The 16860-nt window shown below is 42.9% G+C and overlaps 1 protein-coding gene across 1 annotated transcript in view; it reads right to left on the reverse strand.

Moving 5' to 3' along the window:
• NEK1 (NIMA related kinase 1) overlaps positions 1-16860 on the reverse strand; it is a 93970-nt gene that overhangs the window by 68085 nt on the left and 9025 nt on the right. The window contains exons 6-11 of the mRNA XM_070948562.1: positions 14570-14637; positions 14397-14483; positions 12092-12146; positions 10998-11198; positions 6100-6160; positions 5279-5433 (exon numbers count right to left, since the gene is read on the reverse strand). Coding sequence (XP_070804663.1) covers positions 5279-5433; positions 6100-6160; positions 10998-11198; positions 12092-12146; positions 14397-14483; positions 14570-14637 — 627 coding nt within the window. The remainder of the gene's footprint in view (positions 1-5278; positions 5434-6099; positions 6161-10997; positions 11199-12091; positions 12147-14396; positions 14484-14569; positions 14638-16860) is intronic.

The following is a 16860-nucleotide window of genomic DNA, read 5'->3' on the forward strand; positions in this document are numbered from 1 at the left end:
TGCTCCGAACTCTGTCTGGGGAAAGAAAAACCTGGCCTCGAACCGAATCGATCATCGCTCCCAGATGCTGGAGAGAAGTGGATGGAGAGAGGTGACTTTTCGGAAAGTTGATCGAAAAACCGTGATCCTGAAAGGCTTCGATGACCAGCTCCAAATCCCGAGACGCTTGACTTCTGGAAGATGACAGGACCAGAATGTCGTCCAGGTAGCACAACAGTCTTACAGGTACCTTCCGGAGGACAGCCGCCACGACCGCTACCAGCTTCGTGAATGTCCTTGGGGCAGAAGACAAGCCGAAGGGCATCGCACAGTACTGATAGTGGTCCTCCCCAATCTGGAACCGAAGAAACTGACGGTGGGCCGGAAGGACCGGGACGTGCAAGTAAGCTTCCCTGAGATCTACTGATTGAAGGAAGTCGCCCCGACGAATCCCCATAAGAATAGACCCCAGGGAGTGCATCTTGAATCTGCGGTAGAGGACCGACAGATTCAACTGCTTTAAGTTCAGGATGGCCCTCCATCCCCCCAAATGTTTTGGAACCAAAAAGAGCGTGGAGTAGAACCCCTTGCCACGTTGATCCAACGGCACCGGCTCTATTGCATGAATGAGGAGAAGATGAAGAACCTCTTTCCGCAGCAACCGGTCCATGTCGGGGGACAGGTGAGTTGGACACCGGACGTAACGAGATGGAGGGTGACCCACGAACTCTATGGAAAGACCGGAAGAAACTGTCCGTAGAATCCAAGGCTCCTTGGTTGACTGCTCCCATCGGTGGCTGAAGAGTTGTAGACGACCGCCAATGGGATCCTGCAACTCGTAGTCATTTTCCGCAACGAGCTTGTCTGAAGCCGGAACCTCTGAAGGGGCGTTTGGCATTGTTGGATCTGGGCCTGTCCCGAAAACGCTGTCTATCCGAGGAGCGATCGTTTCCAGGGAAGAAGGCACGTTGGGAATAGGGGCCCCCGGGCCCCGACGCAGAACGAAAGGGCTGGCGCTGGAAATAAGGTGTGTAGCGCCGTTCTGATCTGCGGTAGGAGGATGCTGGCATAACCTTCCTTTTATCCTTGTCCTCGACCAGGACAGGATCGAGCGCAGAGCCAAAGAGGTTCGGAGCAGCATAAGGAGCTGCTGCCAACTTCCACTTCGCTTTCGCGTCCGCCCTCCAATTCCTGAGCCAAAACAACCTGCGAGATGTTATAGAGGAAGCTAAGGCCCGAGAAACAAACTTCACCGAGTTTAACGAGGCATCCGCCGAATATTCCGTGGCGGCCACTATCTTATTAATATCTTGGTGAAGGCGTGTGTCCTCAGGGGGAAGTCTCTCCTGGAGTTGCCTCAACCAGAGTATTGACGCTCTATTAAAAAAAGAAGTAGCAGTCGCGGTCTTAACAGCCCAGGAAAGGGACTGATGCTCTTGCGAAAGGAGAGTTCAGATTTCCTATCCTCTGATTTAAGGGCATCCAATGAATCTGAAGACAAAAGCGAAGTGGAGGAGAGATTCGCGATCGGGGGATCGACCACAGGAAGTGCCAGCAAGGTGTCCAGCTCCGGAGCTCCACAATACAGCTTCTTATCCAGAGAAGTTGGCCCCATCAAGGAGCCTGGCTGCGACCAGGGGGACTTCAGAACATCAGAGAAAAGTTGAGGACAGGGAATATAGTCATTCCCCGGCTTTGACGATGAAAACAACGTGTCCTGAGGAGCCGACGCGGAAGATGGATCAGCGGCTGGAACCCCCATATTGGTCGTCTGGCGAGCCTTGTGGAGCAGTGATCTAAAAAGCGAAGGTCTGAACAAACCAGAGAAGGCGGGAGCATCAGGAGGGAGGTCCTCATCCTCCGAAAATTCCATGTCTTCCAACATCTCCTCCTCCCGGTCAGACTCGTCCGACGAAACTAGGGCCCGCCGAGACGGAGACTTGGAACGCGCCGGGGCCGCCGGACGGGTAGCAGACATAGGCGCCAATTGAGGCTGCTGCAAAGAAGTCTGTTGTATCCCGGCAGCCAGCAGGGATGACAGCGCATTGGATAGGATGGCCTGGAAGTCCGGCGGAGCAAACAAGAGTTGACCATCTGGACCCCGAAGACCGGCGGCAGTCAGAGTAAAGGTCGCTTCCGCCCGACGTGGAGGTGGGGGAGGGCTTTCGCTGAGGCCCACCGCAGAAACATCAGGTAATGACAAAGAGGTCCTCTTGGAGAGGGCGCGATGAGTACCTGAAGACTCCTTGGGAGCGGAACAAGGGTCATCCAAGGCAGGATCTATATGGGAAACTGCAGCCCCATGAACTGCGGAAGCCTGCTCACGTGGGGCCAAAGGTTGGTCGGTTTGAAAAACAGAAGCCAACCTGGCCTGCCTGGCTCTGTCATACTGCCGCTCAAGCGCCCTGTGGCGACGCTGGGCGTCCTTATCCGCTGCCAAGGAAGGCCTGTGGCGAGAATCAGTAGATGTAGAAGCAGAACGGCCACGAGAGGTTGACCGGTGTTTGGCCTGTGCTCTGGGAGGACTAGGTTCCAGTTCCGGGTCGGAGGACAAATACGAATCTGCCATTGCAAAAAGCAATAAAAGCTCCCTCAGGCCTCAATCCAATTAACCCTTTGTCTTCCTCCCTTTTTTTTATTTATATTTTTATTATTTTAATTTTTTTTTATTAAAGATATATATATATGTATATATTGAATGTTTTTTTTTTTAATAAAGGGAAACTAAGAAGACAACTATGTACAAAATTAACCAGCAATGGCACCCATTGAGGGTGATGGTCAATCCCTGGTTAAGCAATGGCCAGCAGTCAATGTCCAGTGACAAGAGTCTAGGATTTATCACAAGGATGCCAGGCAAGCCCTCAGACCCAGCTTCGCAGGGCAGCAAGGGGCAGAACGAGGCAAGGGTTCCAAAGGGAGGCTCCAAGGAGAATGTGCGATCGCCACAGAGTAGAAAGCCTCAGCGCCGACCAGATAACAAGGGGCGCACAAAATGGCCGCCAACACGCTGACAAAATGGTGGCCGCAACTCAACTAATCGCCCCAGCAACAGCGGCAGCAGCGAAAGGCGGGAAACAGGCCAGAGGTAAAGAGCAGGGAAGAAATGCCGCTCATAGCGCTGGCGTCGAGACCGCTCACCACCTGCAGCGCGCAGAAAACGTCTCCGCAATCCCGCTGACGAATAAGGGCCAGGCGAGAGGCAGCCGATCCCAGGGGAGACAGTCAGCTGGTCGATCCTCAGAGCCTGCAGGGCGAACCGTGCAACAACTCCGGAGCCGCCCCTGAGAGAGCCGATGATTTCAAAGGCGTGGGGGGGCAAAACGGCAGTCCGCTAGCCTCGCGCCCACGCCGGCGGCTGAAGATAATTAAGGGAACCGCCCCGAAGGGTCGGAATCCCTAGCTGCTGTCTGACAGCTGTCAGACACTTCAGGGGAAGGCGGGCTGGCGCCCTAGAGCCGCCACTCACCCCAGGCAGCTTTCGCAAAGGCTCTCACTAACCGAAAAAATTTAATCAAAAGAAAAAAAGAAAAGCCTAAAAGGAAAAACCCTAAGAAGGAATCCAAGGCAAGGCACGGAGAGAAAAGGGAACACACCAGTCCACAGTGACTGAGTGAAAAGACTGGTGCATTATGGGAATGGGAGGCGTGGCCACAGCACGGAGAGAGACTCTAATTAAAATATCACCCAGTCAAAGTGAAGCAAGAGGAAGAGATCCCAGCTATGGACTGCAGGAGCAGTACTCTGGAAAAACCACCTGTTAAATAGATTACCAAAGGATTACAAAAGTCAGCACTGAAACTATGTTACAAGTTAACACAAAAGAAAATACAGTATGTCTGAATATATAGAACGTGTTGTTAATATAATATTCTATTTCCATATGAATGGAAACAGAATTTTAAAAATCCTAGTGATAATTAGGAAATATAATAAGCTCTCATTTCAGAATAATCATGGTATATATTCACTATTGAAAGCCTTAAGCACAGATCTTTTCTAAAAAACATTTATACCACATAACAGCCAAAGCATCTAAAAACATCTAAAACACCCAATCAAAAGTAATAACTGATCTGTTCAAAAGATGGGGTATTAAAACATGTATCTATGAGCAGATTAGACAAAAATATAACTTTGATGATATCTAAAGGCCATTAAAGAAAATGCCAACTCAGACAGGCTGTGGAGTTAATTCATTTGCATTTTTGCTGGTAGTACAATATAGACCAGATTTAACCTAGAAATTTAAACATGGTAATGTGTAATACAATGACTTTATTTCAAACGTTGCCTCTCCTCCTAGGAGATTCATCAACCTGCACACTCTTTTATCCACACATTTTCAACCTTTTATCAATCAGATGGGTTACACTACTCTGAAAATAAATGATTTATCCAAACTTATAACTAAGTGGCAATTGAACTTTATTCTTTTCAACCTTAATTTGATATAGTTAACTGTTAGTCGATTAAGTATTCATGTCCTACTTTGAATAGAGATATGAGGTCCAATAGTGAACATTTAACATAATATATTCCATATATTCCCATAATGTCACAATATATTCAGAAAGACCCACTTAAAACTGCATTATTTTGCACTTTTTGAAGTTAAACACTTGGTTTCAATTAACCAGAACCTATTGGTTTTAGATATTATGTATTTTAGATTTCTCAGGAATATTTACTGGTAGGATTCTGAATTACTGCTGTTTTAAATAAGACAACTTATTTGAAAATGACACTAAGATGAAATTTCAGTATTGCTCTACTTCGCAGCTGTTTTAACCATTAATCTACAAATACCATGTTTCCTTGAAAATAAGACCGAACTGGAAAATAAGTCCTAGCATGATTTTTCCGGATGTTTGTAATATAAGCCCTATCCCAAAAATAAGCCCCAGTTAAGATAATCAGCCAGAGAGATGCATTTTAACCAAAAAATAAGTCCCAATGTGTCTTTTGGAGCAAAAATTAATATAAGACCTGGTCTTATTTTTGGGGAAACACAGTAGCTACATGTATTCATATACATTTAGTCAAATATGATGCATATTTCATCTACAATAAAAGACAAGTAAAAGTCAGTGGAAATATATATTACATATTTTGAATCAGCATTCAATATCAAACTAGGTGCAAAAACTAGTTATATACTATGTTTCAATTCCTGTTAGAGAATTTGCGGGTGAAATTATGACACTGAAAAGTGCAATGTAAAACACTTTCAGTAATAAATGTACCCTTTTTCTATCCCAAAGATTGAAAATACTTTTATTATTAAATAGGCTCTCACCTGTCTACATTTAGTTATAGGCTTCTCACAGAACTTCTTAGTCGAATCCCCAGATTTCTTAAGTATTAAAGGCACTCCATATTTAGCAGCAGGTCTGGTAATTTTGTGAGCAGGTGCAGCAGAGGCTAAGTTTTGCCCTTGGGCTGGTCTCTTTGCTATGCAAGAGAAAATAACAATGTCAACTCTTTGCACAAAATTGGATAGATAAAATATTGCTCATAGTAAAACAATATTGAGAGGAATATTCAGAAAATATTCATTAGCCTAACCTTATACAATTAATCCCACTGATTTTCATATGCTTTAGAGTATGCATAAGACTGAAATGTTTAAATGCATGGCTGTAATCATGTAGAAACTATACAATTCTCTTACTTTGACAAATAATGGAAAATTATTTATAATTTGAAGCTCCATAATGTACAAAAAGCAAAGATTAATATTTGCCTTACAAAAAGAATAACTGAACAAATCTAGCAGGAAATGTTGAATTGCAATTATTTGAATAACATACTATATTAAGACATTTTCAATTAACCAACTAAAGCAATAGTTTTATTAAGGTCATAAAGTAGCTTGACAATGAAAGTTACTAAATCATCTCAAGATCAAAACTGTGGCCAATAATAGCTTCTCTTATACAGAGATTATCCAGAATCATAAATAAGGTTTTAAATTAAAGTTCTTAATTATGTAAGATAAATAAAATATTTCATGTACACAAAGCCATTGTTATGGTAATTGCTCAGATATCAGCTCAACAAAGATTTGTTTATTAATTGGTTATATATTTAGTTAGAATTACCTAGTTTATATATTACCTGGCCCAGCATGAGGTCCAAACTTCTGAAAAATTTTATGGCTGAATTCCTCTGCAATAAGCTAAAAGAACATGATTTTGAATAAAATATATGCAGTTAAAGTTAATTACAAAAATAAAACATTTAAAGTGATATCTATACTTGCATTTATGATAGAAAAAAAATGCTGATATGACTTTGAAGATAAATTATTAAGAATACTAATATTAGTAAGCATTTATAACCTAATATCACATTCTGACAGCCATCATTTAGTTGTTTAATTGGGGAGACCCAGATTCAGGTCTACCTTCAGTTTACTTAAACACACTGAATAATTCTGGGTAGTCATTAACTCTCAATTCACTCTACCTCTTGAACCTGTATCTGTGAAGAAAAATGGGCAGTATGAAATGCTATTCTATGCCACTTTATAATCTTGACAAAATATAAACCTAATATATGAACAAATTATAAAGTCTCTTATTAAAGAGCCCACAGCCTGATTCAAAGACGATTATGTCTCTAAAAACTGGAATATTTAGGCAGAAATTCTACACATGCAAACTTGCCATACTGATAATAAGAACTCCATGTGTTTTTTGAAGATATTGAGTTTTGAACTGGACTTAAAATATTCCAAAATTTGCCACATCAGCTGTAACCAGTCAATGACTACTTCAGCTTCAACCACAACATTACAATAGATACAATAGCACACAATAGATACAAACTTAAAGTGAACCGCTCCAAACTCGATTGCAGAAAATATGACTTCAGCAACAGAGTGGTCAATGCCTGGAATGAACTACCTGACTGTGGTTTCATCCCAAACCCCACAAAATTTTAACCTGTCTACTGTTGACCTCACCCCATTCCTAAAAGGTCTGTAAGGGGTGTGCATAAGAGCATCAGCATGCCTACCGTCCCTATCCTAATGTTTCCTCTATTTGTATCTATTTTATGTATCCAATCTATGTTTATACTTATTACCTAATACATTCTTGACAAATAAATAAATAATAAAATAAATAATAAAATAAACTCTCAGGATGCCACTAGCTAATGGTTATTCAAACTGTAATTCAATAACCTAGAAGGCAACTAGTCTGGAAATAGTTGGCTTCAAGTAAATATTTGGTTCTAGTAGAAGAGTATATAAGAGTAAACTCAGGCTTGAACTGTGAAGGTATTACCTAGTTGAGTAATAAAACAAGCAAGCAATCAAGCTCAGAGAACACCAAGGACTCCATAAATATTTGAGTCAAAATTAAGAATCAAGGTTACTTCCACATATGACATGACTACATGACTACATAGTAGCAATTGTAACAGCTTTTCAAAACCTTAGGCAAAATGTTGAAATAAAATTTAAATTTGAAATTATTAAACTCAATAGTAATTCAGCATATTCTGTAATTAGTTGGTATTAGCAGGGAAGCGGAGCCGGTAAGATGGCTCCGCCCCAGGCACCTCATGGAACCTGACAGGTTCCAGATGGAGCTTGGGCCATTTCCTGAGGCTCTGGCACATGCCTCGACTGAGACCTAGTGGCCGCCTGTGATAGGGCGGCTGCTGGAGCTCTGGATCGGGTCGTGCCTTTGCGGCCTCTGACCCAACGCCAATCTCAATTGGCTCCTTGGTTCACCAAGGAGCTGAGGGAGTTGAAGCGCCTGAAGACGCCTAGACAGTAGTTGGAGGGCCAGTCTTTCTGAATCCGACTGAACACTAGTAAGATCCCATATTAGGAATTACCTAGTGGCGATAAAAGCAGTGAAATGTAGTTATTTTGCTGCTCTTATTGCGTCATCAGATAACCGCCCGGCCGCCCTCTTTAGGGTGACCCGCTCCCTGCTCCACCAGGAAGCGCGGGAGGACCCCTTGGAGGGTAGAGCCGAGGATTTTGCTCAGTATCTGTATGACAAAATCACTCAGATTTGGGAAGATCTGGACTCCGACTGGGTAGTCTCAGGGGGAGGGACTGAGGCAGGTCTTGAGAATGTTATCTGGGATGAGTTTGATCCTGAGACCCCTGAGGACGTGGACAGGATTCTGGGAAGACTGAACGCGACCACTTGTTTATTGGACCCGTGTCCTTCCTGGTTAGTGCTGGCTTCCCGGGAAGTGACACGAGGCTGGCTCCAGGGGATTATAAATGCTTCATTGGGTGAGGGTGACTTTCCCGCCGCCTTGAAAGAGGCGGTGGTGAGGCCCCTCCTCAAGAAGCCTTCCCTGGATCCGGCAATGTTGGTAAACTATCGTCCGGTCTCCAACCTTCGCTTTGTGGCGAAGGTTGTTGAGAGCGTGGTTGCACAACAATTCCCCCAGCACCTGGATGAAACAACGTATCTGGATCTGTTCCAGTCGGGCTTCAGGCCCGGGTACGGCACGGAAATGGCATTGGTCGTTGGTAGATGATCTCTGGAGGGCTCGGGACAGGGGGTGCTCCTCTGTCCTGGTCCTGTTAGATCTCTCAGCGGCTTTTGATACCATCGACCATGATATCATGCTGCACCGGTTGGAAGAGTTAGGGGTGGGAGGCACTGTGTTGCAGTGGTTCTCCTCCTTTCTCTCTGACCGGTCGCAGTCTGTGTTGACAGGGGGGCAGAGGTCGACCCCGAGGCTCCTCATATGCAGGGTGCCGCAAGGGTCGGTCCTCTCGCCCCTCCTGTTCAACATTTATGTGAAGCCGCTGGGCGAGATCATCCGTGGTTTTGGGGTGAAGTACCATCAGTACGCTGATGACACCCAGCTGTACATCTCCACTCCAGACCACCCCAAGGATGCCCTTGAAGTGATGTCCCGGTGCCTGGAGGCCGTGTGGATCTGGATGGGGAGAAATAGGCTCAGGCTCAACCCATCCAAGACCAAGTGGCTGTGGTTTCCGACGTCCCGATATAGTCAGTTGGTGCCATCACTGACTATTGGGGGCGAATCATTGGCCCCCACGGAGAGGGTACGCAACTTGGGCGTCCTCCTGGATTCACGGCTGTCTTTAGAAAAGCACTTGATGGTCATGACTGGGAGGATTTTTCATCAGGTTCGCCTGATCCGCCAGTTGCATCCCTTTCTGGATCGGGATTCCTTACGCACAGTCACTCATGCCCTCGTCACCTCCCGCCTGGACTATTGTAACGGTCTCTACATGGGGCTCCCCTTGAGGAGCACCCGGAGGCTCAAACTGGCGCAGAGTGCGGCCGCGCGGGTGGTAATGGGAGCGACATGGCGTTCCCATGTAACACCCCTCCTGCGCGAGCTGCACTGGCTCCCGGTGGTCTTCCGGGTGCGCTTCAAGGTTTTGGTCACCACCTTTAAAGTGCTCCATGGCTTAGGACCTGGGTACTTGCGGGACCACCTACTACCACCAATAGCCTCCCACTGGCCGGTACGCTCTCATAGAGAGGGGCTCCTCTGGGTGCCATTGGCCAAGCAATGTCGACTGGCGGCCCCCAGGGGGAGAGCCTTCTCTGTGGGGGCATCTACTATCTGGAACGAGAACCCCTCGGAGATACGGAGGATCCCGTATCTGCGCACCTTTCGCCGCACTCTTAAGACCTTTTTATTCCACCAGGCGGGCCTGGCCTAACTTTCTCCCTCTTTTAAAATAATTTTTTAATATTTTTAATATTCAAAGTTTAATTTGTTAAAAATTGATTGGGGTTTTTTAATCTGTCTGGGCCAAACTATTTAATTCGATTTTATTTCTGCTTTTAAATTTTGTATGTATGTATTTTATTGTTGGCTGTTCACCGCCCTGAGTCCTTCGGGAGTAGGGCGGTATATAAATCAAATAAAAGTAAAGTAAAAGTAAAGTATTATTAAATCAAGTTCGATTTTCAGTGATTGTACGGCTAATGTTTTGCAGCTTGATTTCTAATGGTCATAGCTGAGGAAATTCTAATCTTAAAAATTCCATTTATTCATTGTATTAGTTTTTTTCCCCTTTTTCTACTTTCCTCCATTTGCCAGGCATAGGCTTTTCTAATCCCACACCTGCTGATCTCATTTGCCCAAAATATGCAAGCTTCTGCTTGCTGATCATTACCTCAAGGTAACAGATTTTATTTAGTCCAAGACTAGCTGATTCTTCTACCAGTCCACAGTTCTCTCAGTATGTCCTTCTCTCACTCCTTCTCAATATCTAGTTTTCTTAGTTGTACATCACCACTAGAAAAAAACTATTACTTTAACTGTATTAATGTCATTGAAATACTCATCATTCCTTTCCCATCTAGAATTATTCTTCTACCTTTCCATCATCTTTCTGGGTTCTCTTCTACTTTTCCATTCATCCTTATTGTTTCTTAGGCAATAATCAAATCTACCTACTACCTTCACTTCTTCATCTTTAATTGAAGAGGCCAACTATAGGCTGTGTCTAGACCTGGCCAAAAATTTGATTTCCCTGCTTCTAGTCCTCTACCTTAAACACTAACCAAACTGGCTTTCATAAGGATTTTACAAAGTGCTCATGCAGTTTTCTATTTGCTATAAAGCCAAACTGGCTTTCATAAGGCCAAACTTGCTTTCATAAGGATTTTACAAAGTTCTCATGCAGTTTTCTATAAAACTTTCCTTTCAACTTTTCTCCCTTTTTTCCTTCTATTTGTTGACATTATTGGTTGACATATCTTTCCTTGCCCTTTCTTCCTTGTTGATGAAATTCTCTATTTAGTTTATTTCTGTTTGCCTGAGGCTTTAACATTTTCCATTTTTCCCCTGGCTATCATAAATGGAGGCTTTTCCTCTTGGTCTGGAGGGAAAAAATGCCTGTTTTCACTATATCTTTAAACATTTTATGAAATAGAATAATAATTGATATAATCACTGATAAAGGAATTTTTAATGGTTCTTGGAAGCAAAAAATTTAAAATGGACTTTTGAACTTACTGCCTAGACCTAAAGGTTCAAATACGTACCTGTGGTGTAAGAAATTTTTCAATGCGTTTAACTATAAACATTTTCTCCAATATGGAGTTGACAGATGGTCGATCTCTTGGATTTCTTTTAAATAATTGTGAAATCAGACTCCGAAGATCATGGGAATAACGTGTAGAAACAGGAGGAAATGATCCAGAGATTATTTTGAGAACTAAATTTTTCATATTACCAGCTTCAAACTAGAGAGAAAAGTAGAATTTATTGGATAATAGCAATGCTGTTAAGTATACTTAGTGATATCCTTAAGTTACTTTAAAATATATTTCAAGATATTAACTTTTTTCACCCAACAGGAAACTTTCACAAATATTTTTTTCAATATTTGCATATTATGTGTATAAACTGGGAATTTTTAGAAGAACTAATCTAGATTAGATTAAATAAAAAAACCTGATCAGTCATTTTGTTCTGTAGTTTTCATCATATTCTGTATTTTTTCACAAATATGGAGGTGATTCACCTCTCACAGTGATTCAGAAATATAAAGAATGCAGTTTGCAAATATAAACTAGTAAAACAGGCTCCACACAATTATTTCAAGGTTATATTTATACAAAAAATTGACACACTGAAACTAGGATTTATCTCAGTAAACATACTTAAGTAGTGCAAATTACTGTAAGGAAGAAGGAACTTGACATATTAATAAATGTTAAACATGTTAATTTATGCTGAAAAGTTGATGAAGGATTAATGAGTATAAATGGTTAACTTAAATCTTAACATTGCTAACTATAATCTCACATTTTGTGACCTTTTCTTTACAGTATTATTCAAAGCATCTAAACGTGGGATCTGAACCCTCAAATAGTACCAGCTGTGTTTGGATATTCAAGTGATCCAATATATGTATAAAGTACAATAGCATTTTATGTAAGAATGTAAGATTATATAAAAACACATTATTTATATTGTTAAAGCAAAATATTATTTGTCATGACAACTGAGAACATAGATAAAATAACTAAGGCAATTATTTATTTCTTCTCCAATACCCAATTACCAAAAATATTATCAACAAGGGATACAAATGCTCAGAATAGGTGATTAAGAATATTAAACTTTAACTTACTGCATGTTTCAATGTACACATTTCATAAAGAACACAGCCAAGGGCCCACATGTCACTAAGAAACAAAACAAATAGTACATTTACAATAGCAGCTAAAAATTCAATTTTTTTGGTCCCTTCCATAAAAAAAGCTGTGCAGGAATATATTATACTCATCAGTTGTAGGAATATCATCTGATTGTTTTATGAGTTTGAGAACATGGAAAAACGCCACAGTTGAAATATACTGTTTTGGTTCACTTAGGTAAACAGGAAGAAATTATTAGATTCCTTATACTATACTAAGACAGAACATGGATTTATCAGTGAATCCAACCTGTAGTGTGTAAACCATGCTTATGATATAGCATTTTATGTGATCCAAGCCACTGTGACTTACTGATTGACTTTCAATGGTTAAATAAAGAAATTGTGACTCAGTGTACAATGGATTCAGATTGTAATCTAAGTACTATCTGCCTGCTTACTGCTTCTGTTCCACTTTCTCCTAGGCCAGGTGTCGGCAACACACGGCTCCAGAGCTGCATGCGGCTCTTTGGGCTCTCTGCTGTGGCTCCCTGTCCCATCACTGGTTGGCCCCACCTCTCGCCCCTTTTATTTTTTTAGATATTTTTGGAAATCCAGGCTGGCTGAGGAACAATCGCCAGCCGCAGCGGAGACTTCTCTTCGGGCGACCCTACTCCCCCTCCTCCTCTTGACCCCCTGGTGGGCTGTAGCTGAGCCAGGAGCATGCACATGCATGGGTAGACCCTCCTCAAGCAAGCACCAAAGTGCAGGAAAGATGCACGTGGGGCAGGCGGCCGCTCACTTAAGGAGGGTCTCCTCACACATGCACACACTCCTGACTCAGCCACAGCCCACCAGGGGCTCACAAGAGGAGGAGGGGGAGGAGGGTCACTGGAGAGTGCAGGAGCGAAGCGGCCCTGTACCTGCCTTCGCGCCACATTTGCACGTAAAGCAGCCTTCACTTCCTGCCGCTTTGGACTGGAGTTCGCGCCCTCTGCGCTCAGCCAAAGAGCTGCAGGGGGGACGACGACATGGCACGGCGATGGCCGGAGCCTCAGTGAAGGAGAGAAGCTGCATCCTGTTAAGACCCTCCTTAACCGCATGCGTCTTTGCTGCGCTTTGGCACTCGGTTGCGGAGGGTCTCCCCACACATGCACATGCTCCTGGCTTAGCCACAGCTGGCCAGGGGGTCGCGAGAGGAGATGGAGTAGGGGAAGGAGGACGGTTGCCCGAAGGGAAGCCTCCACCGCTGCTGGCGATCTTTCCTTAGCCAGCCCGGATTTCGAAAAAGAAGAAATAAAAGGAGTAGCAAAGTGCTCCAAGAAGAGCTTGCTGGCTTGGCCCAGCCACGGCTTTCCGAGAGAGAGAGAGAGAGAGAGAGAGAGAGAGACAGACAGACAGACAGACACACAAACACACACGGGGGGGGGAAGAGAGAGACATAGAGAGAGACATACAGAGTGATATACAGAGGGGGAGAGATAGGGGAAGATAGGGAGAGAGATACAGAGAGATACAGAAGGGGGGAGAGATAGAGGGGGAGAGAGAGGGGAAGATAGGGAGAGGGGGAGAGACAGACAGAGGGAATGGTTTTGTGGCTGGGTAGGCGTGGCTAGGCGGGTCATGTGATTGGGTGGGAGTGAGTGACATCAAGTTGGCCACGCCCACCCAGATTTTGTGGCTCCCGGTGTGTGTTTTTTTCTGCGGGAAAGGGTCCAAATGGCTCTTTGAGTATTTAATGGCTTTTTGTGATTGGACACATGATGAACTTGTCTTAGAGAGCATATACACCAAGACAAATTCCTTGTGTGTCCAATCACACTTGGCCAATAAAAAATTCTATTCTATTCTATTCTATTAAGGTTGCAGACCCCTGTCCTAGGCCATTTATTTCAGGCTCTAGAAAAAAATAAAATTCTATATTACTGAAGCAATACCAATCCGTTAGTGCCGTAGTAAACTACACAGAATGAGATGGCTACTTGTGGAGACATTTTGATTGTCAAATATATATAACGGTATTTTAAAATATTTACTATATACTTAGGTTTTCTAATTGTAGAACGTATACTGCTTTATAGAGTCAGAACTACATATTACAGCTTTTTAGTAATCAAAAATTAGTTTTATTCCTTTATCTAAAAACTATTATATTAAGACTAAATAAAAGCACACTGATTTCTCTACAAAACTAAAATAAATCAAAGTTAAATGAGAACAAGCAAGTTGAAAAAAACAATAGCACAATAAAAAGTCATGGTATCTATCCAGATTACAATGGAAAATAGTTAAATGCTACCTTTTATTATTGTAAGGTTTATTCTCACAGATTTCTGGTGACAAGTAATATGGTGTTCCTATACAAGTTCGAGCAAGTTCCACTGTACTAAAATAAAAAAATAAAATATTAATCAAATAATCATCTTAATAATATTATTAGAATTGAGGCAATGGGGATTGTTTTAAGATTACCTATTCAGAACTCTAGCTATTCCAAAGTCTCCCAACTGTATTGTTCCATCTTTGGTTAAAAATATATTCTGGAGTAGAAGAAAAAACATAATACTATTTTTTTTTAAAAAAAAAATATACACAATAATTTGATTTTAACTCAGAATTTACAATTCTTTACAATTTACAATAGTTAGAAACTACTCTTGGCTGAATGTCCATTATATTATTCAGAGATAACATAGAGTTTATAATGTTTAGTTTTGGCTTGTATTCTGTTAATCCAATCACTGTGGTTTAAAGATCCATTGTTTATAACATATGTTGTAGAAAATGAAACAATTTTGCTGTATTCAAACATGGCTACATAATGTGAAGTGCAAATCCAACAATTGTCCCAAACTTCTACAAGTGAAGCACGCTTGCATTTTTCCTATGCTATTTTCCAACCTTTTATTTTGAAGCAAATTAATGCACAGAATCAAGTCTTATGACTTAAAATGCATATCAGTCTCTAAGCAGAAAAAAGATGCTTGATTAAACTTCAGAAGTCATCGAACTGTTTAACTACGATCATATAACAGTTAATATACAAATAGCATATTTTAAAAAAAAAGTTGTAGTCCTTCTGAGAGATGCAGTTAGACTTCACAGTGCTTTACAGCTCTCTCTAACTGGTTTAAGAGTCAGCATATTGCCCCCAACAATCTGGGTCTTCATTTTACCAACCTCAGAAGGATGGAAGGCTGAGTTAACCTTGAGTGGGTGAAAAAATCTAAGATAAGATGAAATAAATACTAAATGTTTTAAATTAATAAAACTTTTAAATTCATGATAGAACTAGGCTGCAATCCACTATGTCCAGCTGGGTGACTTTGGACCAGTCACTTTCTCTCAGCCCAATGCACCTCACAGATTTGCTGTTAGGGAAAAATAGGAGGAGAAACTGTTGGAAGTTATTTGTAAAAATAATAACGGTGGGAGATGGGATATAAATAAATAACAGTTGCTTCAAGACACCCCAGGCTGTCTCTGCATAGACCTTCATGCATAGCTGCTTTACTAATAGAGGAATTGTGTGCATGTACACAAACAGGAACAGAATTGAAGCCAACTGACAAGCTCTCCAAAGGATCTGTTTTAACAATTTGTTTTGTTTATGTTAAAATATTTAGTAAAGCTCCTCTTTTGAATACTTAGCAAAACTATAGTCTGTACATTGTTAACCTAACTAAACATCAGCTACATTATTTAACACTCATTTAACTTTCATTTATTGGACAACTTGTTCTTGAGAAGGCATTCTAGCCTAGAATTTTGGTTTCATATTATGAGCTAAAAGTAGCTTAAGGCTCCTGCACTTCTGTTCATGGAAGTGGGCGAAACTGAAAGTATGAACTTGGAAAACTTGCTGAAAACCTGCAGTTGAAGACAGGTTTGTTTGTAACCTTATTTAAATAAATTTGCTAATGCAAATAGGCATAGGGAATAGGAATAGGGGGCACCGTTTTGCAGTGGTTCTCCTCCTTCCTCTCCGACCGCTCGCAGTTTGTGTTGGCAGGGGGACAGAGGTCGACCTCGAGGCATCTCGCATGGGGAGTGCCGCAAGGGTCGGTCCTCTCGCCTCTCCTGTTCAACATTTATGTGAAGCCGCTGGGTGAGATCATCCGTGGTTTCGGGGTGAAGTGTCATCTGTACGCTGACGATACTCAGCTGTACATCTCCACCCCAGACCACCCCAACGATGCCCTTGATGTGATGTCCCGCTGCCTGGAGGCCGTGCGGGCCTGGATGGGGAGGAACAGGCTCAGACTCAACCCCTCCAAGACCGAGTGGCTGTGGCTTCCGGCGCCCCGATATAGTCAGCAGGTGCCATCGCTGACTATTGGGGGTGAATCCTTGCCCCCCCCCAGAGAGGGCTCGCAATCTGGGTGTCCTCCTGGACGCACGGCTGTCTTTAGAAGAGCACATGACAGCCGTGGCCAGGGGGGCCTTTTATCAGGTTCGCCTGATTCGCCAGTTGCAGCCCTTTCTGGATCGGGACGCCTTGCGCACGGTCACTCACGCCCTTGTCACCTCCCGGTTGGACTATTGTAATGCTCTCTACATGGGGCTCCCCTTGAAGAGCACTCGGAGGCTCCAACTGGTCCAGAATGCGGCCGCGCGGGTGGTTATGGGTGCAACCCGTTGCGCCCACGTGACACCCCTCCTGCGCGAGCTGCACTGGCTCCCAGTGGTCTTCCGGGTGCGATTCAAGGTGTTGGTTACCACCTTTAAAGCGCTCCATGGCATAGGACCCGGGTACCTTCGAG

The sequence above is a fragment of the Pituophis catenifer genome, unplaced genomic scaffold (assembly GCF_029215685.1).
Source record: "Pituophis catenifer annectens isolate HBS135680 unplaced genomic scaffold, rPitCat1.0.hap2 SCAF_8, whole genome shotgun sequence".
In the NCBI taxonomy this organism is placed as follows: domain Eukaryota; kingdom Metazoa; phylum Chordata; class Lepidosauria; order Squamata; family Colubridae; genus Pituophis; species Pituophis catenifer.